Below are 22,649 nucleotides of genomic sequence, written 5' to 3'. Positions count from 1 at the left end.
GGAAAATAGACAGGGCAGAGGAATGAGAATGTTTAAATGTAAAAGAAACAAAAGCATTAATCTTGCTTGTTAAAACAAATCTACGGCACTTTGTGTGCACAAAAAAAAAAAAAAATTAAAAATGGCACACGTAACAAGAACAGAGGTCTAACTGTGCACGCTAAACAATTTATTTATTTTTTTGTTTGTTTCACTTCAAGGAAATCCATTTTAAATGAATCTCCTAAAGCTACTGGACCCAAATTCACGCACCCATGGATTTTTATGAAGAGGGACAAAAGCAGGTACAACCCTAAAATAGGCTGCAAGCCATCTGCTGTTGCCATGGAGATTTGTGTGTTGCCAGGGCAATAGCGTATTTCTCTGCGCTAATGGCCTGTCCTTTTGCCAGGCAACAAATAGCCTTGTGATGCAACTGCACCTGTCTCAGCTATGTGTTATCATGGAGGCGTTCCTGTTACTATGGTTACCATCACCCTAATCGACTAGCAAGGGCAGACATACAGCAGTTGACTGCTAAACCCAGCTGTTCTATTTGATCTCTCACAGAAGATATACTGTGGGCATGTAAAGGGATGCCTAAACCTGGTTACACTAATGATTCTGGTTTTCTAATGATCCCAAAGCCTAAATGTTCTTTAATGGCACATTTATCATTATACAGGCTTCGGCTTTCTGGCAGACATCAGAACATAAATATTTAAAAAATAAATACTCAGATGTTTCAAGATATGTACCCGGCTTAAATGTTTTTCACAAAAATTAAACTGTGCTTTTATAAATGAAATCCAGCCAATCTGACAAATCAATATAGAACCGTAAATTCAGGTAAAACGCTATACCCTGGCCTGTGTGTGAGCAGGTAATTCTCATTGAAATATAGTTCTACACTAAAATGTGATTGTTACAACAACAACAAAGGTGCATGTGTCTGAGTGTGCTGGGGTATCAGAAAGCCATCAATGCATCTTTGCCATGTTTGAGTGGTTTATGTAAGTTTGTGTCTCTCTGGTTTCCTGAATTACATTTCATAGTAAAGGAATGGGGTGGGCAGGTCAGGTTCTACAGGCATTTGTCATGCTCGCTGACTCTGTACAAGGACCCGCTTGCTCTACCTGAATTAATTGAACACAAGTGTACTGTACCTCAAAATGCATGCATCTCTGTTCTTTTTGACAAACAAGTTGAGATGAGTATCTTGCCTTCTCTAAGGCTTGCATTCTCGAGTATCAACACCAATGGGAACAGGTTTTCCATACATACTTCCGCTATAACATGTGCTTACCTTTGATATGCCTGAGGAGATGTGGGAGGTGTATTAAACACCTGGGAGTATGGATGATAAGGTGTCTTTTTCAATGCCTGAATTAGATTTTGTCTGTATTCCGGATCTATGCACCACAATGAACCTTTCCCAATACTCTGTGGAGAGAGAGAGAGAGAAAAAATGAAGACTATATTGTACAAAACTGTCATATTTTAAACCCATTTCAATTTTGCTGCTGCAGCAAACAATATTATGCCCCTCGTGTCTTGATGAGCATTAGGAGCCTGTGTATAACAGAAATCATCCCTCGATTCATTGGCCAAGCAACCCCCAACCTCAGACAATGTTAGTTTTACATGCAAGTGTGGACAATTCATTTCTAATATGGTCTAATTCAGTTTCTACAGTACAATTTATGGTGCAAAACATGATGAGAATGCAAGCAACTTTTTATACTGCAAGGTCTAAAAACCAAGAGAGTTAGCATTTTAATAAAAAAGGAAATTAATGCAGCATTTTGTTCCATGAAGCTACTTTCAAAATTCTAGCTCTAAATGGAAATAAAATATATGCAAGTTTTATTATCTTACAACAGGCAGCTTTGCACTTTGGGGTCATTCAAGTTCTAGTGGATACATTTTGACACACGGTATAGTCAGGGTTATTAAAAAGAGACCTACTGTACAGTATGTATATACTGTTTTGCTTTCTGTGTTCATGCTTACATAATTGTACATTTAAACTAATACAGTACGTGGCTATGAGAATGCTGACTGTCCACAACACTACTCTTTTTAATCTTTGTAGTCAAACACCAAAAGCCACGTTGTTAAAGTCTGTAAAAAGGGGCCTACACCACATTCAACATTTACTTTCCTGTCCAGAGTCTTGTGTCTAAGCACTTTGACTTCTGCCATCTGCAAGCAAACAGGAGGACTAACTGTTGCATCAATAGGTTCCTTTACAATTCCAACTGTCTTTGCTTTTTTTCTGTGTCAGTGTCCCCACTAATGACTCATTTAGTTGGACAATAATCATTCTTTGTTTTGTTGCAGTACTATATCTGAAGGTGCTTAATTAAATGAACAGAAAGTACCAGATACTTGAGTTGGCAATTGAAACATGGGATGCACTCCCCCTTATGGCCTAATGTTCAGAAGTCACCACTGATAACGTTTTTGTAAATATTCGTAAGAACTCTTAAAACCTTGCTTTCAGTAATGTGAACTAATGTAACAGAAAAGAAAACTTCTAACTAAAAACTTGTATCTAAAATTAACCATTTACCTTCACTTTGACTCAATTAAGTATTTAAAGAAAGTTCAGAGTTTAATGCAAAAAAAACAAAAAAAAAAACACACAGAGACATTGAGTTAATTTCATGTGATGTGAAATAGACCAGTTATCTTTGTACACAACTCCAAGTATATCACACAAATCCTGTATCCTGAGAATATTGTTAATTTGTCAATTATAGTACTATGTGGAAGGGTTGGTGGGTAATTCACTGACACAGGAGACAGACAGGTATACTTGACAACACCACACAGGTGCCCAGTTTTATTTCCAGGGGATGTTTTACTTTTTAGCCCGCAGAGGGCGCTGTTGTCCATGGTCTGCTTACCAACTATGGTAAACAGAACCACGGTCATACCAAAAGGCGGTTCACAGTTCAGAGTGCAGGCGCACATACAGGTGCTCCAAAGAATAATCAAAAACAGAAGGTGAAAGGAAAAAGGAAAATAAAACTACAAATAAAAAAGTGCTGCACTTGGCAGCGTTACTCTGGTCGTCGCTACCCGCACGATCCGGGTCACCGACCTACACTAACGGCTCCCTCAGCCTGCTATAACAATACTTTGGGGGTCTGCCCAAGATTTCCCTGCTACCACGATCGTTCTTTTGGTTTTTCTTTTCTTTCAGGTTTCTGATTTCCCGGGTTCTTTCTCCCGTCGGGACCAGCCCGTGCACACGCTCGGTATGTTTTAAAAGGGCAGCCCTGAGGAAACAGTAGAGTGTTATCTTATAGGGCTAACAATCTCCCCAAGACGTGCCTCCCAGCCACTCAGAGAGAGGGAAAGTCCACACACACCCTTTCCCACCTCCCCGTGTCACTGACATGACTCACAGGCGGGCATTGGACAACTGCTGCCCTCTTCCTCAGCACTATGAACATGCCAGCAGAGTCAGCACAGATCTCCCCCTGCTACATACTAAAATATATACAGTATAAAATTAAGTTAAGCTATACTCAGTGTAATCCATTAAATGATATAGTGTAGCTTCAAGAATACTGTAAAGTGGCTGTTACAAGGACGTACACATTTTTTAATAATTTGTTTTAGGAATTTATTATAATGAAAAAAGAAAATGTAAATCTATGTATTTTTGACCCTACACTTTGATCGCAAACTGATTACCTGAAACAAAATTCCCGAGACTATATTGCTCCTAATGTCTATAGTATCAGATTATTCATATTCCCTTCCCTGCAAAGTGACCCTGCTGGTCTACATTTCCAAATGTACTCTAAATCAGGAAAAATCAATCGTTTTGGCCACTTTCTTAGTGATTTATTTCCTCATGCGACAGTTGGCGTGCTGCTCCAAATGCATGTTCAATGGCAGGAGTCAATAGTGTCTCCAATCAAAAGAAAAAATCTTGGATTACACTGGTTGCCTAGGCAACAAGCAGCCGTGAAGTGTATAAAAGCTGTTTGATAGTCTGGTAGTGGAATTTTTCATACTGACTAAGAACCCTGGTCTCCCAAAAGTCTCAATGCTTCATCACAACCAATGCAGTTAATCCTATCAACTTCTATGCAAAATAGTCTCATCTTTTCCCCTAAAATCTGTACGGAATCTGAAATTGAAGAATTTTTCTCTAAATAAACACTAAAGCTACAGCAGTTAAAAAAATGACAAAAAAAGCTACATTTACATTCCTTACAGTAATTACATGTTCTTAGTTTTAGAGCATGAAGGAGATTTGGAAGACATTATACCATTTATTTCTTGCATATTAAATTACTGAATTACATTATTTAAATATTGAGCAATCCAATTCTGCTGACCCTAAATCCATATTTACTTTCATCAACGTGAATAGAGAATTTCCAATGACATGCACAGCAGTTGACTGGCATTTGCAATGCTGCGAAGTATGAATGTTAGAGAATAAACATATTTGTAAGCAATATAGACACAAGATGTCAGTTTAAAAACATACTGTAGATTTATCATCATATTACAGAAAATTACTTTTCTGTTTGCTCCGTAACAATCATTTTTTACAGCAGTTGGCACCCAACAAGTTTATTTTAAAAGGGTGATTATGATATAAAAAGAAAACTGATGTTAATATTGATTTTTAAAAACTGACTGTTTTTATTCAGTCTGGAGTTGAAAGTAACATACAGCAAAAAATGCTTTTTTTTTTTTTTTTTTTTAAATGGCAAGTACAGTATTTCATTTGTCAATGAATGGTAGGAATATCTAATGTGCTTAGTTGCCACTGATGAAGGGCACACTTTCCAACCTCTAGAGTCCTGATTCCATTACTAGTATTTCTGTGAGCAGTAACAGAAACGGCAGGGAGCTGGAGTCCCAGAGGCACTCAGCCACAACAATCTCAGGCCTGCACTGTCCATTTATGTCTTGTTGAATCAGCACAACAGCACCCACAGGTCACCAGGGGCTTCTGCGTTTTTATAACACTAAGGAAACATGTGCAGAGAACAACACTGATTGAATGACCGTCTGTTTACAATTCATTTAAATAATAAAGGACTTTTCCCTCCCGTCTTCATGTCGTACTACCTACTTTTTGTTAACTGCCAATGCAGCAAAAAAAAAAGTTTTCTAAAAGATCATGTTAATACGTTAAGAAAACTATTTTGCCACACGTTTCCTCTGTGGAAAGAGAATATGGTCCTCTAGAGTTAGAAACTTTGCTGGCAATTCAGAGCCTCCAAACAGGAAAGTACTGGCTACAGTGAAAATGCACTCCACATTTACAGGAATTGTACCAAAATGTCTTGATTGCAAAGCTTGATTTTCCCAAGAGTGATCTGTAATGTCTGCCCATCTCTACAGGAAGTGCTTTTTTTGAGTGCCAAATGCAACACAGGGGAAACCTTTGCATTAAGACTTTTTTACAGGTTTTCTACCCCATCTCTCAAAGACAGGCTAACAGAACTATCTAATTATTTTAGACTTGAATTATTGAAGGTTTTTTGTAACTTGGTAAGATATTAAAGTTCTTGAGGAGCCAAATGACTAATGAGCAATATCCGTTACCCTGTAGTGTTGGTAAGGCTGGGATAACTAGTGAAGTCTGCATGACTGACTTTTTCATTGTAACGATTGACACTTCCCCATACCATACAATAAACCCATACTGGTGACTACTGTATAGACACTATACACACTATGAAAATATCTACAGTATTGTATGCTCTTTGATACAAATTTTTATTTTATATATATATATATATATATATATATATATATATATATATATATATATATATATATATATATATATACATACACACACACACACACACACACACACACACACACACACACACAGAGTATGTATACATATAGATATACATAGAGAAATTTTATAGTAACTTTCAAGGTCATTGACTAATGCAGCTGTGATCTTGTAACTGATATCTTGTTATATCACATCGTATTGTGAACTAGTATTCCCAGCAGTCTAGGTAGATTATCAACTGCACAACTAAACCAAGTGACTTCTGACCCTTTTAGCTCTAAACTGAGAGAACTGAGAAAAACATTTACTGTACTGTTTTGTTTCTTGAAGTATTCTGAGCTAACAAAATAATTCCACTAAATCTTATCTAATGTGTATTACCATCACTTTGTAGATCTCAGAATGTCCTATTTGAAATATGCATACATTAGGTTAAATGTGTATTTCATATTATTTTTTCTCATAGCATTTCTTTTGCATTCTTTCCACACTGCACTTCACGTTGAAGGAGCAAAGCAAACACCTGCAAGTTGCTTCTGGGGGTTTGGGAAGATTGACGTGTTAAATGTTAAGCTTGTTCTTTCACGCAACCTCTTAAAGTTGACCAGAAGCGTTGCATTGAAGTTTCTGCAGAGATCGATAAGACATTATCTGAACCAACAGATTCAAATACATTACTATCAAAAAATAAATAAATGTAATTCTACTTTCCCATAATGTGTGCATTTGTCATACAATAAAATGTGAGATCTATGAAATAATGGCAATACACATTAGGTAATATTTACTAGAACTATTTTGTAGCTCCATTTACTTTAAGGTACTTTTGGGCAACATAGATTTCTATCAATCCAGTTAAAATAATTACGGAAAAAAAAACAATGAAGGGAATTAGCACTAAACAAAATCTATCTACTTTGTAGTGAAAATGACCCCTTTATTACACATTGCAGAAGTACCGGAAAAGGGTGAAAGGCATTAATTGCAGCAATGATTCAAATATTGCTATTTTATCTTCAGTGCACTCTATTAAATCCATTTGTCAACACTCCATTTTAAGAATTTTCATCTGGGCAGACTAACTGCAAAGCCATACATTTTCATGACAGAAAAGCAATGTAGGCTACACAATGTTCCATGTATGATGCAGTGGAAAGTTATTTAGCAGCAAAGGTTAGTTTAACATATCCAAGATGTTAAGGTTTGCCAAAATCCACAAGTGGGAAAGTACTTAGATTGTATAGCTAAAAACTGTTAAGGTCAACATACAGTACTGTAGCATGTGCTTGACCTGTAGCATACCTTCTTGCCCACAAGTATGGAGATGACCTCAAAAATACAAGAACTGTACAGTAGGTTAAGCTTCTTCATTTCCTAGTCCACACACTGAAATCTGCTGACATGTTTTTTTTTTTTCCTCTGCACTGTGCTTCTGTTCTTATTGATCACAACTGCACAGTAAGCACTATTACCATGAACCTTGGAATACACAAAATGTATGAGCTCTTGGTAACTCCGATAATGATCAGTACAAACCGGAGTTAACATAATGAGCGACAGCCTTGCTACAGCACAGGTTTCATCTACTGTAAACATACTGGAAGTCCTGTGGCATTTGTATTCAAATCTGCAACTCCACCTCAAACCTTAACATTCCCTTATTCCTTATTCATTTCTTTCACAAGCAGAGACTGACAAATGTACCAACTGTGTGTAGTTGCTTGTGATGTGATGGATCAATATAACAAAGCTACAGTAGTGCAAGACAATTAAACTAACTATGCCTGTGACATGTGCCAGAATAAACCAAGCACTTCAATGCTGACAAAATGAAAGTATAGTCAATTAGCCTACTGTGCCACCTACAGTATAGGAGAGCTGAACAAAATTCACTCAACACAATTAAGACTAGAGTCATACATCACATAAAAATTATTTAAATAGTAAACTATAAAAAGTGTTGATCATTTTGCCTTTGAAATGGTTTAAAGTGGTTTAAAAAATTATCAATATGTACATCCAATAAACATTTCAAAATGTGTACATTTCAATTAATTTCATGATAAAATAAGCCTGATTTTCTAAGCATTTACTGCAAAAACATAAAAAATAAAAATAAAATAAATACAAATGGAATTTAAACAAGAACTGTAACAAAACATATTTAGCACTGGAGCAAATATCTGAAAGTTTTAAATTTCAAAACTCCAACGAAAGGTCACAGCATTGCAAAGGGAGGCCTGAAATGAAAAAGCTAGAATTGAAAACTTAACATTCGTCTTCAGTTATTTAAATGAGATGTACAGTATACATCCCTAAGATAGGAAAAACAGTACATACAATAAAAAAAGAATTCTGTCAGTTTTTTTAGACTTTAAATCTTTTTGTACAGTATTTAAGTCACAGAAATGTTTTTGCAAGTAGTATTATTTGTTTATTTAGCAGACACCTTTATCCAAGGTGACTTACAGAGACTAAGGTGTGTGAACTGTGCATCAGCTGCAGAGTCACTTACAACAACGTCTCACCTGACAAGGAGGTTAAGTGACTTGCTCAGGGTAACACAGTGAGTGAGCTGGGATTTGAACCGGGGACTTCCTGGTTACAAGCCCTTTACTTTAACCAGCGGACCACGCAGCCTCCTCATAGATGCAATATCTTATCTGCTGTAGTTTTACTGTTCTTTCCAGGACTTTATAACTGGTCTTTTGCTATGGTAACAAACAGGCGTTGAACCATAATGTACACTAGTGAAGTTGCGGTAAACATAGCTGACCTCATTCCCAACACAACATGAGCAATCACACTGCTTCTGACCAAATGTTTGGGAGATGTATTCTGGATAGAAATGAACACACCACGACTCATTTTCTTCCAATAATAATAATATATAGGTTACTCCAAAGCCGAAAACAAGCTTAAGATAGACCCTATATTTAAAGAAGACGCTCTATTCAACGTATAAACATGTACTTTAAGTCTCAACAATGCATGGAACAAGTTGTTTGTTGTTACATACACTGCCGGTAAAAATCATTACACAGTAACTGATGAATTGATCATATTATTTTATATATATATATATATATATAATATATATAGATATATATATAATATATATATATATATATATATATATAAATATATATAAAATATATATATATTTGTCGTCATCAATTTAAACGTCAAATCTTACTTTTGAAAAACTACACTTATGATTTTAATTTACTAAATTCATAACATGAATATTGTATTAAATTATACTACCCTTGGTAAATGAATGGTTAAAATAATAAAATGAATAACCTTTTTTTTTTTTTTTTTTTTTTTTTTTTTTTTTTTAATCGCCCCAGAAGCACAGTTGTGGATCTTTTTTTTTTTTTTTTTGCCATCACAGAATAATTCTCTCACTCACACTGCAAGGATCCATGAGGGAGTTCTGTCTCACAGGAAGCTATACATTCCTGTACATTTCAACTATGGTTGGAGTGTTAAAATGAAAGGCGTATCCTTTCAAAAAGTATTACTGTTACTGTAGTAGACTGGCAGAATCTATTTCAATATTGTTTTCTTAAAAGAATATTGAAAAATATAGAAACACAATTTTCCTGGAAATTAAAAAAAGAGTTTGCGACCGTTTGCAATTACATACATGTAAAAATGCTGCAACACAGCTACTTTTGCCAGTTGTCAAGCATACATTATGTTGTGAAGTTGAACTGCCTGAACAGCTGAACTGGAAAAAGGCATTTAATAGGTTAATTAAATTACACTATCCACCTAAACAGGCTATGACTAGTTTAAGGGATCACTGCTGACACCTAGAGCACTGTGTGCCTTAACTACTGTTGCGCTGGTAGATTATCCTTTCCCAGCAAAATAGAGAGGCTGCCACATCAGTTTCTCTGTTGCTACAGCAACTGCTTACTTTCCATGTCAATTGCTACCCAGTTGCCATGGGGACACGTATACAAATACACGTATACATTCTTCCATGCAGCCAAGGACCAGGTGGCAATGAACTCTGAAAGTCACAAGGAAAGGCTTTTTAACATTCAGGCTGGTACTGAAGGGAGGTGTATTTCTAAACATATAGTTTAATTTCACGTCAACCAAACAGACACAGACTTGTATTTCTGTACTCTTTACAGTTTGGGAATTTTATACAATTGGATACAGTAAGTACTGGGAAAACTAGGTATATAATGCATGCCTGTCTGTAGAATGCATCTTGTTAGCTCAACATAAGACCATTATCTTAGTGAATAAAAGGTATTTTAAAATTAAGAATATACATTTGTAAACCCATTTAATCCACACTTGTAATCAATTTTAATGCGCATAATAATTACACTACAAAAAATACTGTCCGTGTCATTGATCTTTAAAATATACACTACCGGTCAAAAGTTTTAGAACACCTCCATTTTTCCAGTTTTTATTGAAATTTACGCAGTTTAAAATCTCAATGTACTCTGAAATTAAAGCATAGAACAAATAAAAAAAGAAATCATAAAATCGTTTTGTTTAACAAAATGTTATCTAACTTTTTTTACTCAAAGTAGACACCTTTTGCAGATATAACAGCCAAACACACTCGTGGCATTCTTTCTACAATGGAAATCAAATATTGTTCGGAAAGTTCTTCCCAACACTGTTGCAGATGTTCCCACAAATGTGTTGCACTTGTAGGTTGCTTTGCTTTCACCCTTCTGTCCAGTTCATCCCAAACCAGCTCGATGGGGTTTAAGTCTGGAGACTGTGCTGGCCATTCCATGATTTTAAGCTTACCGTCTTGTTCTTTTCTTCTAAGGTAGTCCTGACATAGCCTGGAGGTATGTTTTGGGTCATTATCTTGCTGTAGGATGAACCCCTGACCAACTAGGCGTATACCAGAGGGTACTGCATGGCACTGCAAAATGCTGTGGTAGCCGTTTTGGTTCAGGGTGCCACTCACTCTGTGCAAGTCGCCGACTCTGGATCCAGCAAAAGAGCTCCAGACCATCACGCTTCCTCCTCCATGTTTGACAGTTGGTGTCACACACCAAGGAACCATCCTTTCGCCTACTCTACGGCGTACAAAAACCCTGCGTGATGAACCAAAGATTTCAAATTTTGATTCATCGGTCCATAAGACCTTCTTCCAGTCTTCAGAAGTCCACTGGCGGTGCTTCATGGCCCAGGCAAGCCTTTTTTTCTTATTTTGCCATATTAGCAATGGCTTTCTTACTGCCACTCGACCTGTCAAACCTGCAGCTCGAAGTCTTCTCTTCACAGTTGAAACTGAGACTAGCTTACTTCGACCAGTGTTAAGCTGTGCTTGAAGCTGTTGTCTTGTGAGCCACCTATCAACAAGCTGTTGACTCTCAGAAACTTGTCTTCTGATTCTGTTGTGGCTTTGGGTCTACCAGACCTCTTCCTGTCAGAGTTTCCTCCAGTTTCCAAGTGCCTTCTGATGGTGTTGGAAACTGTACTCATTGACACCTTGGCTTTCTTTGCAATTTCTCTAAAAGAGAGACCTATACTTAAGGGTTATAATGGTCTGTCTTCCTTTGTTAATTGTCTTTTTCTCGCCATTATGATAGCAATATACTACTTCCTGCAGTACAATACTGTCCAAATAATGCTTAAGAGGGTGTAGTAACACAGTCTGTTCCAACACTGCTTTTATACAGACAGGGGGCTTGTAAGTAATCAACAAAAATTTGGACACCTGTAGGAATTGTTAGCATCAACTTTCAAGGCTTAGTTTACTTCCATTGCTGCAGAACAGCTGTAAGTCGGTAACCCATTACTTGTTCCCTGAAAAAGGCCTTTTTGTATAACTCTGAAATGTACATTATTTTTCAGTTTTTGATAACCTAAACTTTTTTTTTTTAACCTCTGGCAGTTTACCGCTTACCTTTGTACCATTTCAGGTTACTCACTGGACTTGAACTGCTTAAATTTCAATAAAAACTGGAAAAATTGGGGTGTTCTAAAACTTTTGACTGGTAGTGTATATAACACAATTTTTGCTTGGAAAGATCAATCACCTGCATAATTTTACTGTAAGAGAAGGGAAACAATCCATACAAGTAGAATGTCAAAGATGGCCTTTTCTCAGCAATAGTTGAGTAATTCAGTTTCATGCAAGCTAATGATCCTTTGCAAATTAAACAAACAAGGATACTAAAATGTGAAACCCTGAATGAATACAGCATGTTCAATCAAAAAAAAAAATGTAACTATAATAACTCCTGGTGTTCTTGCGTCAAGATACAGTACTGTGCAAACACAAACAGGTTACAGTACAACTAACAGACAGGAGAACCCTTTAAGGAAGCTCCCTTTTTCTTGACTTGACAAACAGATCCCAAAAACTTTAATGGAAGGTCAACAGGAACAAACAAAAACCAATGGACACATTGAAAAAAGAAATTCTACCACTGTCCTTGTTTTGAAATTATGGAAAAGTGGTATCAAAACAAAATCAGCTGGTCTTCTCCATGTCTCTTAAAATAGCAATACTATAACATCTCTAGGAACTGAAACTGTGAATCAGGGAACAGAAGCAGAGTGAAACTTACATTTAAAGCAACAACTGCATAATGTAACACTTGGATATATTAAGATGAGTCTATATCCATTTTAAACAAACTAATTTTCTTAGTTTGCCTGTAAGCTTGAACTATCACAGTATAGCATATCTGGTGCTGAAACACTGCACAAAATTTGTCTTCATTGTTCAAGATATATCCAGCAGTGGGTTTTGAGGCAAAAATTGTATTTTGTTTATGATTCAGTTCTTTTTTTTCAGTACCCTGGTGTAAATAAAGCCTATGCAGGCTTGAAAATGTAAAAAAAAAAGATTTAAAAACGTACCTGACTTCTGTCTTTGTCTACCTTCTTAAAACACTTATTCAACGACAGGTTGTGTCTGACAGAGTTTTTCCACCCGGTGGGGGCGTTAGCAAAGTAAGGGAAATGTTCAAGGATCCAATTGTAAATATCCTTTACTGGCAGTCTCTTGGAGGGAGAATCTTCGATGGCCATGAATATGAGGCAGCTGAAGGAATATGGAGGCTTGCAGTTTGGATTCTGCTTGGCATCATAGGGCAGGTCTGAATGTGCGGGGGAAGGAGGGGTATCGTCATCAATCTCCTGAACAGGGCTCACACTCCGCAGAACAGTGTCCCCAAAAGTGTTGAGCAAGTTCTTGCTCTCGTGAAGCCAGTTCAAGTTTGTCAACTCTTCATCTTCCATGGCCCCTTTTTCCAATTTGATGGTGGGCAGTGCTAAGTCTAGCTCCTCAGCTTCCTGGAGGTCCTTGGTTAAAGCGCTTCCTGGGTAACACTGGCTCAGTCCATTGGAAACACTGATTCCTGAACCTTCCGGCTTCTTGCTGGGAGGCATGACTGGACCCATTTAGACCAAGACTCCTGTGGAAAAGCAAAAACATGGCACAGTCAGGAAAAAAGAATGAACAATACTAAGCACCTTTTTCGTTTTCTGATGCATTTTTTTTTTTATCTTTAGCAAAATTAAGTTTATTGTTTGAACTTTTAACTTGGCTTAAAAACAAGTTATTATATTGTAATCCATTTCTATTTTGATCAATTTACTTACTTGGCATTCATAAACATTTCATTACAGAAACAGTCAATGTTTCCATGGTTAAATTCTTAGATTTCACATGATCTCTTAATAAATGTGCTTTGTATAAGGTTTAGTTTATTTTTATTTAAACTGCAAAGACATTCTTCTTATCTTCATGACTTCTGAGCATCCCAAAATTAAAATTACTAATACAACCTTGATAAAATAGTGAAAAATGTGTTGTGTACAAGTTGCCATTTACACCTATTCAAAGCAAACAGTGTACAGACCTAGATAATTCCAGTACAATTACATTATTAACTACTGGTTTTCAGAAAATAAATTGTCAATAAAATCTTGTTCACACTTTATTAATTTTGAACAATGCAATTGGCCAAAGTTTATTGATTAGCATGTGAAAGATAAAACGTTGCCACCGTACAGTCCATTACTGGATACAATTCAACTGAACCAAATGGAAGTTCAAGTCCCATGAGCCTCTGAACAGGAAAATTATATTATGGCTGACAGTAAAGTAATTTAATTGCACTGTTGCTATAGCAACACACTGCTCTGTTGGTGCCTAATTTGCTTCACTGCCAGTTGCATCCCAAGGGATCGAATACACCATTCTTTCCAATTCTTTTGTATTCTAAACAAACTTTTTAAACAAACCCCTAAAAGACATTTACCAAATTAAACCATGCAGTTCAGGTAAGCGAGCTACAGCTTTATTCCTTAAATATTTGATTCAGTTTAATAATCTTTATTGCACTTAAAAAAAAAAAAAAAAAAAAAAAAAGAAAATTGTTCCAATGTTTGTTCCAATGATTAAAGATTCTGGACAATGTTACTTAACCTAACTACATTGTAATAACACCCAGCAGAAACATAATTAATTCAAATTAGTAGATGCAATAGCCTACCAAAAGAGTCTGAAGGGAAAGCAGGTTTTTAGAAACTGCAATATTTAATTACATACTTAATTAGTTCATTTTTAGTATTTCCTTAGAGGGAATAAAAACACTAAATACCAGACCAAATAAAGTATTAGTAATAGGAGACTTTTCCACCAGACCATGTATCAGATTTGAGCCAACCAAATAGTTTCTCCACCAATAAATCAGTTTTCTTAAAACGTGTTTTGATTCAGAATGCATTTTTCAGCATAAGCAAAATAACTTGAAAACACATGTCTATTAATAGAGAACGGTTGCTTAATAATATTCGTTTTTACTAGTAGCAACATATGTTTACCTACAAAATAACAGCATTATAAAATTATTTAAATGAAGTAAGTTGTGGTAGCTGACTACAACTAAATAAATACTGTCAGATACCAATCATGTAGATTTTAGTTAATGCATTTCTCTCTCTCTTAAACAAAACTGAGGTCTGGAGCTATTTGCAATTCCAGCAGTGCCATTTAAAAAGTATCATGTAAGTTTCAGAAAACTATTCTCTTACCTGGGCACCTAGGGGTTAAAGTGAAAACAGTCTTGTTGGAATAAAAGTTCCAATGTAGATCCTGGTGAAACAATCCATTGCATTGTTTAGCCCAAGCCAAATACTAACACCAAAAGTATGACAAAGAGCTAGCCAGCCATCTTCAAACATCAGCACTTTTCATTTTCTCAGATTGCCTGTGTTTGTGTGTTTGGTCTGCAGCACTAGTTGAGAAGTGATAAATTATTCCACTGCAAACAAAAAAGGCACACATGACCAGAGGGGAGGGAAGGGGGACGGACAGACGGACGACTGGGCGTCATCAGAAGCAGCAACAACATTAATGGAAATGGGCTAAGGATAATTAAGCACTCCTGTCTGTTTAAAAGACAAAATACCAGGTGTCCAAGCTAAATCAGCATTATCCTCAACTAACACACTTTTGTCACGTTTGCAGAACTGGGCAAGTATCCTTATAACATACCGACAATTAAAAAACACTAATATGACGAGTTAAATGAGTGTGTCCTTCACAGGGTTTATTATACAGTAACAGAAAGAAGATACCACTGCAGTCACTTAAAAACAAAACGTGATATTCTATGTATGTATTCTTTCATCGCTGGGGAAAGCATTACAGGTCTGCTTTTGTTGTTGTGATACAGAATTATTAAAACCCATCTAGGAACATCAGCAGGGGGTTAATTTATTCCACAACTGTGACATCCCTATTCATCACCATTCTTAAAATCACTGAGACAGAGGTTAGAAATACAGTTAGAAAAGAAAAGCACCAGGCACAGCATATATTAGTCTAGATATTATATTAAACAATATAGTATAATATTGTATAGTATATGATCAGTTAGAGACCTTTCAATAAAACCCTGGCTACATCTTTAGATGGAAATGACTATTTCAGCTAATATAGCTACAGAACATTGTCCAACAATGTTATACATAAACAGCCAGGGGGCCAGCATGATCTCCCATTACCTGTTAACCAAAGGGACTAACGCTCCGATGAATATTACTAGTGTCAGTGTAGTAGCACCAGTATTTGTTTCAGCTTGCTTCCATGTGGATTTTGGGAGCAACAAAAGCCTTCATGCAAATGCGGGTATTTAAGAAAAGGGAATACAACTGCCACAAATGTGCACGTAACAAATAAGAAGAAACAAAAACAAACAAGGCAGGAAAAAAACCCTCCCTCCTACTCCACCATATAGATGTTTAATCCCAGGGTTACTGGCCCTGCACTTTGCATTAATAGAAGGCCTTTATAAAAACACAAAAGGCAAATCCAGAGTTGAAAAGAAGCAGCCTGCCTCTGTTACAAGCCAGCCAACTGCCAAACTGTCATTTTGCTGTTCAGCCAAACAGGAGACTTGTGTAATGACAACCACAAAACTCATTTAAAAACTTTGAAAAGGCGACTAATGAGCCCCTTCATGCTGACAATAAATTATTCACTAAAGCACTGATCCCACTCAAGAGACACGATAAAGTAAACTTTAAACACCATGCTGGAAGGCTCAGGGAGGCTTGGTTAAAACCTGATACAATCCGGTAGCAGCACAGTACATTAGTTTGTTCTGTTCTTGAATGAGGAATTGTACTCAGTGGGGTTTTTTATATTATTATTATTATGGTTAAATAAACAGTTGATGAAACAGCATGTCTAATTTGTTTTGCATTGCTCTTACTCTTTGATTATAATTTACAGTTTTTAAGATTTGTGTCCTTTTCCAAATGTTTGGGAAAAAAATACAAACATTTTGAATGGCAAAGTTTGATTTATTAAACCCAAAGACTCCTTTATACAATAGCATGCAACATCCTGTTTCCCATAAATAAAGCTTGCTGAGGGCCATTTATCCACATAGGAAAGATTAAAAGCTCTTTAAAAGTTCCCAGCAGTCTTGTGAATAAGAACACTTTAAAATACTTCAAATCAAGGAAGCATGAATAAACAGTATAAACATGAAAACAGCAAACAAAAAAAAACATGTCCCAGTGGAAGCTACTTTAGAGTACATTTCTTCATTCTCATTACCTGATCTTTTGTTTGCACAGATTGATCACTTAAGACAAACAGGGTCACTTATAGCAAACCACCTTCAACACAGTTAAAATATACCAACAATATGATAAAGTGGGCAACATAAAACATGTTTATAGTGTTTTTACTCTATCAGTAGTAATTAAACAACAGTTCAACCAGTGTCTTCTAAAAACTTGTTTTCTTTAATTGGATAGAGCAATACATCTACTACGTCACTTCAAAGATTTCACCTTCATTTAGATGACCTACTAGAATATTCTAAGACAGGAAGAGATCTACAAACTAACCCTCGTTCAGAAAGCGAGAAACCAACACCTTAGACATTCCTACCTGATGTGCAGTCACCTGTTTTACTTTCATCTACAAATCAATCCTCTTCAGATCCAAAGTTCTGTCCTTGTAACTAATTGTTCTAGAGAAACCCAGATTCTTAAAATGGCAATGTGGATGCAAGAAGACAGAGAAAAGGCAGTATCTACATAAAACATGGCAAGTCCTGACTTATCTTCCACTGTTTACTTGACAAAATTCCAGCGCCTCTAGTTTGTGAAGGGTGTTGCCAATAATCCTTCTTTGAATAGGTGTCACATGTCTTGCCTCAGTAACCTGTCTGACAAGTGGGATCATCTTATATCCCATTGGTGGAAACTAGCTTCCTGCAACAGGTTTTCCACACCCTAATGCTTATTTACATAATAATATCCTTCATGTCAGTATTCTCTGGATTTAAAGACAATTGAGTGTCATGCTATTGTGATATTTTGTAGAAACACTAAACATGCAGAAAGGTATGAATTAATCTTTTAGCAGACACTTTTACCCAAAGCGACTTACAGAGACTATGGGGTGAACTATGCATCCAAATGCTGCTTGAGAGTCCCTTACAATGGGACCTTGTTTGTTTTACATCTCATCCATAGGATGGAGCACAGGGAGGTTAAGTGACTTGCTCAGGGTCACACACAGCGTCAGTGGCTGGGATTGAACCTGGAACCTGGTAACAAGTCCCCTTCTTTAACCACTGGTTTCTAATCTGATTTTTATAACATGTTACCTTATAAGTTTGCATCTATACAAAAGCTAATAAAACTTGTATGTGCACTAGCGTATGGAATACCACCTACCGAGTAAAGCTATTCTGCTTGAAATATGTTACATTTTTTAATGCCTTTAAGAAGAAAAGAGCATCTAATTCAGGGTGGCTTGTGGGGAAGGTGCAATGTTATGATACAACAACAGCTATGTTTTGCCTGAAGGATACAAATATATTGATTTCTGTTTAATATACAAATTGGAAAAAAAAGGTACGTTTAACTGATGGGTAAATGTCAGTGCATTCTAATAAAAAGGCACAGTATTGTCAAAAATAAAATTAAATCCAGTACAACAGCAGCTGAAAAGGGATTCCTACCTTTATTATAGCACCAGATCACAATGCAACACATATACACTGGACAGAGCAAGATTAGAATACACAACTTGGATTATTTCAGGAAACTGCCATTTAAAAACAAAAGCACTTCAATAAAACTTTTTCCCTGCAATGAAATCCACTGATAATGCCTAGGCAAAAAGCAAATAAAAGAGCAGGTCAAAGTACCTCTTCTAATTACTACCAAGTAAAGATCTGAAGTATAATATTGGGAGTCTTTCCCAATTTCTTACCACTTTCTTACATTTTTATAGCACTAGAAATGTAATTGGTTTTGATTTTGGTTTTTTGATGAGAAACGGAGCTTCAATTACTATTCAAAAACATCTTGCCAGGCAAAAAACAACTACATTACTAGTTATAAAACATTATGGACTTAAAATCACAGCTGAAACACTGTATGTGTTTGTATGATTTCTGAAGCATATAATAAATTCATGCCTGAAGCAAAGTATTGAGTAACAGTTTACTAGGCATGACAAGCATTGTTACCATCTAGTATAACTTTTATATTATATTATTTATTTATTTTAAACTTATGGATAATAGAACAAATTTCCTTGGGCAGTTTTCATCTCTTTCATCAATTACCTCTTGGATTACTTCATCAGCTTGAAACACCAATTTGGTAATGTGTTTATCACTGTTATGAATAATATGTTGTTCTTCGCAATAATCCTTGGACTGTAGCATATTACTATCTACACAAGGACTGCAGTACATGAAGCAATTACATTTTAAATCAAATGCTCTCTGTGCATATAATTAATCTCAGTAATAGAGAAAACTGTGGATCCAGGTTGTGGAGATTAAGATACAGACACCTTGCCTGTACATAATTATAGTGATAGCCCTGTTAGGAAGACGAGTTAGCACATTTATGTGGGCTTTACAGGACAGAATTCAACACTTGCTGAGTATAAAAAAGTATAATTTCCAGATTGAATTTCCTTCCACAGTTGTACTTCCTAAAACTTGAAGAGGCTTTCTAATCATTCCCTATGGTCTGGCTTTCAGGATACTGTATTGGTTTTAGTCTGCTAACCACACTCAAAAGCTGCTCAAGGGGTGCAGTTTCAGTGTTCAGCAATGTAGTTGCATCAGCCCTTAGTTGCATTCAGCAAGTCATAACGGCACAGGTATTAATCAGTTATCTGCAAGGTGTCATCAAAATACTATCATTCCTGGGTCTTTTGAGAACCTGTATAACAGGACTGTAACCATGGTGAAAAAACAAGAAAAAGTAATGCCGACTAATACATGTTGTGCATTTCAGATGAGAAAAGGTATAGATGGAATTCAACACTAAAAGTGCAGTATCGTAGCTTAAAGCTGTAATATTTGTTTTTACTAAAGATTGAGTTTTATGAGGCTCTGGTATAGCCTGTATCTGTGCAAGGTTAGTTCAAAGAGAATTTTACAAGCAGGCCTGCTTAAAAACAGTGGTACTTTATGAGCCTGCACCTCATTCACAAGACACTAAACTCCTCCTAGCCTTATGTTATTAAATGTAATTATTTCCCTTGACACAGGAGAAGCAGGGCGCTCGACTGATACAATAGTAATCTATAGCAGCAGCTCTGTGACATAAAATTACTGTGATGCAGTTAAGGATTATCCAATCAGTATATTTCCCTCAATGCTATACTGTAACGCAACACAGGCACTGAGGAGTATACAATCAAGCTCACAGTTCTGAAGAGCAATGTCTTCTCACTTGCCTCCCTCCAAAAAAAACCCCAAAAACTATTATTAGGCTATACGATAACAAGTGGTACAAGCAACAATCACGAGTAGTCAAGTTAGCACAGCAGACTCCAGTTCAAAATTGCTAGTTGGCGTGCTTAATATGCCATGTCTTTAAGTTGTGTACAGCTACCTACTAACATCAATAAAAAATATTTTAAATCCACCGCATACATTTGAATTTCTGTAACCTTCATTAAATTTTCAACACAACTATATTTTTCACCTTTTATCGTAAGGTCAGCCTAACCCAATCCCACCCATTGTTTAACACTGTGTTGCTAGAACACTTGCATGATATTAGAACAGAGAAGGCTGCTGCTTTTTGCAAGTGTGTCACTATGGCTAGCCTGAAACACGTACATACTAGTTGCCTTGGAAACCAGCACAGCTAGGGTAGAGTGACAAGCTGTGTTAATTCCTTCACCCATGAACCACAGGGGAACAGTAACATTCATCTTCATTTCCATTTGTGTCCAACACTGCATTAAAATGATTATTTTTCCACAACATCTTTGCTAAATGCCTCCATGTTTGTGAAATGTATGTACCTGCAATACAAAGTATGATGTGGCTAAGAGGATCAATTAAACAGAATACTAAAACTGTGATAATAGTTTTTTTTTTTTTTTTTTTTTTGAAATATCATATACATTCCTAAATACTATTTTTTGTATAAATTTCCTTCTCATTATGGTCCAGAGATTAGGGTTAGGGTTATATTTAATGTCTTTCTCACAGCACACAAAAAAAAAAAATCCATGGTGCTAAATAAAATCACATTTTACAATAACAACAAGTGTGAAAATATAAAGCCCTTACTGCTGAGTCCCAGTTAGTCTCAGAAGGGTTTCTGCTTTATAAAAATAAAGGATCTGTAGCGCTTAAGGCTGGTGACAACAGTTAGTTAGCAGGTTAGATTAATGAATCTTCAAGTTCAACCTTCTAAATTCTGCCCTGCAGGCCAGTGTTGTATACAAATGAGTTACATGCTTTGGGTTGAAGTTGTTACCCTACCAGGTAATCTGTGAAGCATTTCCCATTTTGAAAACAGGGCTTCCACCAGGATAAAAGAACCAGTTATTTGAGCCATGTTGCAGCGAGTCAGGTTGAGTCATTAAAAGTTTTAGTTCTCTCCACCTCATGAGTCCATTCTTCTTTTAAACTCCAATATTTTGTTCAAAAGCACAAATAACTGTAAAACAGTTCATATAAACCTAGCTTGTGTTCTTATTTTTAGTATTAGACTAAATATTTAAACTAATGTGGAGTCAAGGTCATTAAAAAACATGAATCACTACTGGTCACTTTGAAGCTATCGTTCATCATAAATCGTGTATTAAATCTGCAATATTATAGCCCAATTAATAATGACACACAACCACCATGAATAATATTGACCGGGCTGTGTAGTTGATTCCAAAATTCAATCAAGCACAACTATTTTTGAACAGCACACCTACTGATCCAATAATTCTAACTACACCTACTGCACAACTATAATAAAATAAATAACCTGCTTGCATATAATACTTTGTGGAAATTTTAAAAAAAACTGAGGATAAAGATATGGGCATGAAATTAGATATTTACCTTTGCATTAATAAGAAATACTACCCAATCATACAAGAGATACAATTATTCAACATCACTAAAAGAAGTACATTGTATATAATGTAACCAAGCTCTGTAAAGGAAAATAAAAGTACATAGTAGCCATTTGAAGGGTCTGTATCAGTAAAAACCAGACTTCAAACGTTTCTGTCCTGGCAACCATAACTATTAATCAGTTCAATGGTATTATGTTCTCAGATGCAAAGTACAGATTTGTTTTACGCAAGACCTGGTACAAATGTACAGTATAAGCTACACTGTAGAATGAAACAAAAACTGCCAAACTCTTTAAACAATAATGTTATCAAAATATTTTAAATTGCTTTATTACTTACTGGTAAGAGGGAGCTTTTATTATGGGCGTCACATGAAAGGGATTGCAGGTGGTCTGCTGTATAGTCGTTTATAGTTTCTCTTCGCAAAGTCAGTGTTACTCTTTGTATTTATTCAATGTGAAAGTGCAAGTCCTGATTAAAGAAACCATCTCCTGTGAGTAAAGGACTGTCAATGAAATACTCATATTTGAGTATCTGGGGAGATAAATGTAAAACATAATCTATGGAACAATAAATATTGTTCAGTCACTGGTCTAAAGTAAAGGCTTCGTAGCTTTAAAGTTATGGATACTATGGATACGGAGCATGCAAGAACAAGTTTGTAGCCAAACTCACAAACTTTTAAAAGTAATTGAAAAAATTAATTAATTTTATATTTTTATAATCTATATATATATATATATACGTTTTTAATTAATATCGAGTAAATTTATATATTAATATTATTTATATTAATTAATATATATATATTAGATATATATATCTATATATATTTATATAGATATAATTATATCAAATTAATGAAAAAAACATGAAAACAAGTCTCCATGGTAGCCTAACAGATAGTGTAGAAATCACCCTTAAAAACAAATCTATTTTAAAGCATATAAAATCGCATTTAAAAAAACTGAAATGCATGGAAGTACTATCTTTAGTACTGTA

The 22,649-nt window shown here is 35.8% G+C and overlaps 1 protein-coding gene across 4 annotated transcripts in view; it reads right to left on the bottom strand.

Moving 5' to 3' along the window:
• foxn3 (forkhead box N3) overlaps nucleotides 1–22,649 on the bottom strand; it is a 67,760-nt gene that overhangs the window by 28,173 nt on the left and 16,938 nt on the right. For 3 of the 4 annotated variants that reach the window (XM_041276129.1, XM_041276127.1, XM_041276130.1), the window contains 2 exons: nucleotides 12,635–13,191; nucleotides 1,286–1,422 (listed from right to left, as the gene is read on the bottom strand). In XM_041276129.1, the coding sequence (XP_041132063.1) occupies nucleotides 1,286–1,422; nucleotides 12,635–13,177 (680 nt within the window). In that variant the 5' untranslated portion in view covers nucleotides 13,178–13,191. Of the gene's footprint in view, nucleotides 1–1,285; nucleotides 1,423–12,634; nucleotides 13,192–17,189; nucleotides 17,385–22,649 lie in introns of those variants that run through there. The other variant, XM_041276128.1, reaches the window with a different exon arrangement.

The sequence above is a fragment of the Polyodon spathula genome, chromosome 17 (assembly GCF_017654505.1).
Source record: "Polyodon spathula isolate WHYD16114869_AA chromosome 17, ASM1765450v1, whole genome shotgun sequence".
Taxonomy (NCBI): domain Eukaryota; kingdom Metazoa; phylum Chordata; class Actinopteri; order Acipenseriformes; family Polyodontidae; genus Polyodon; species Polyodon spathula.
This window is presented reverse-complemented; position numbering and strand designations above follow the sequence as displayed.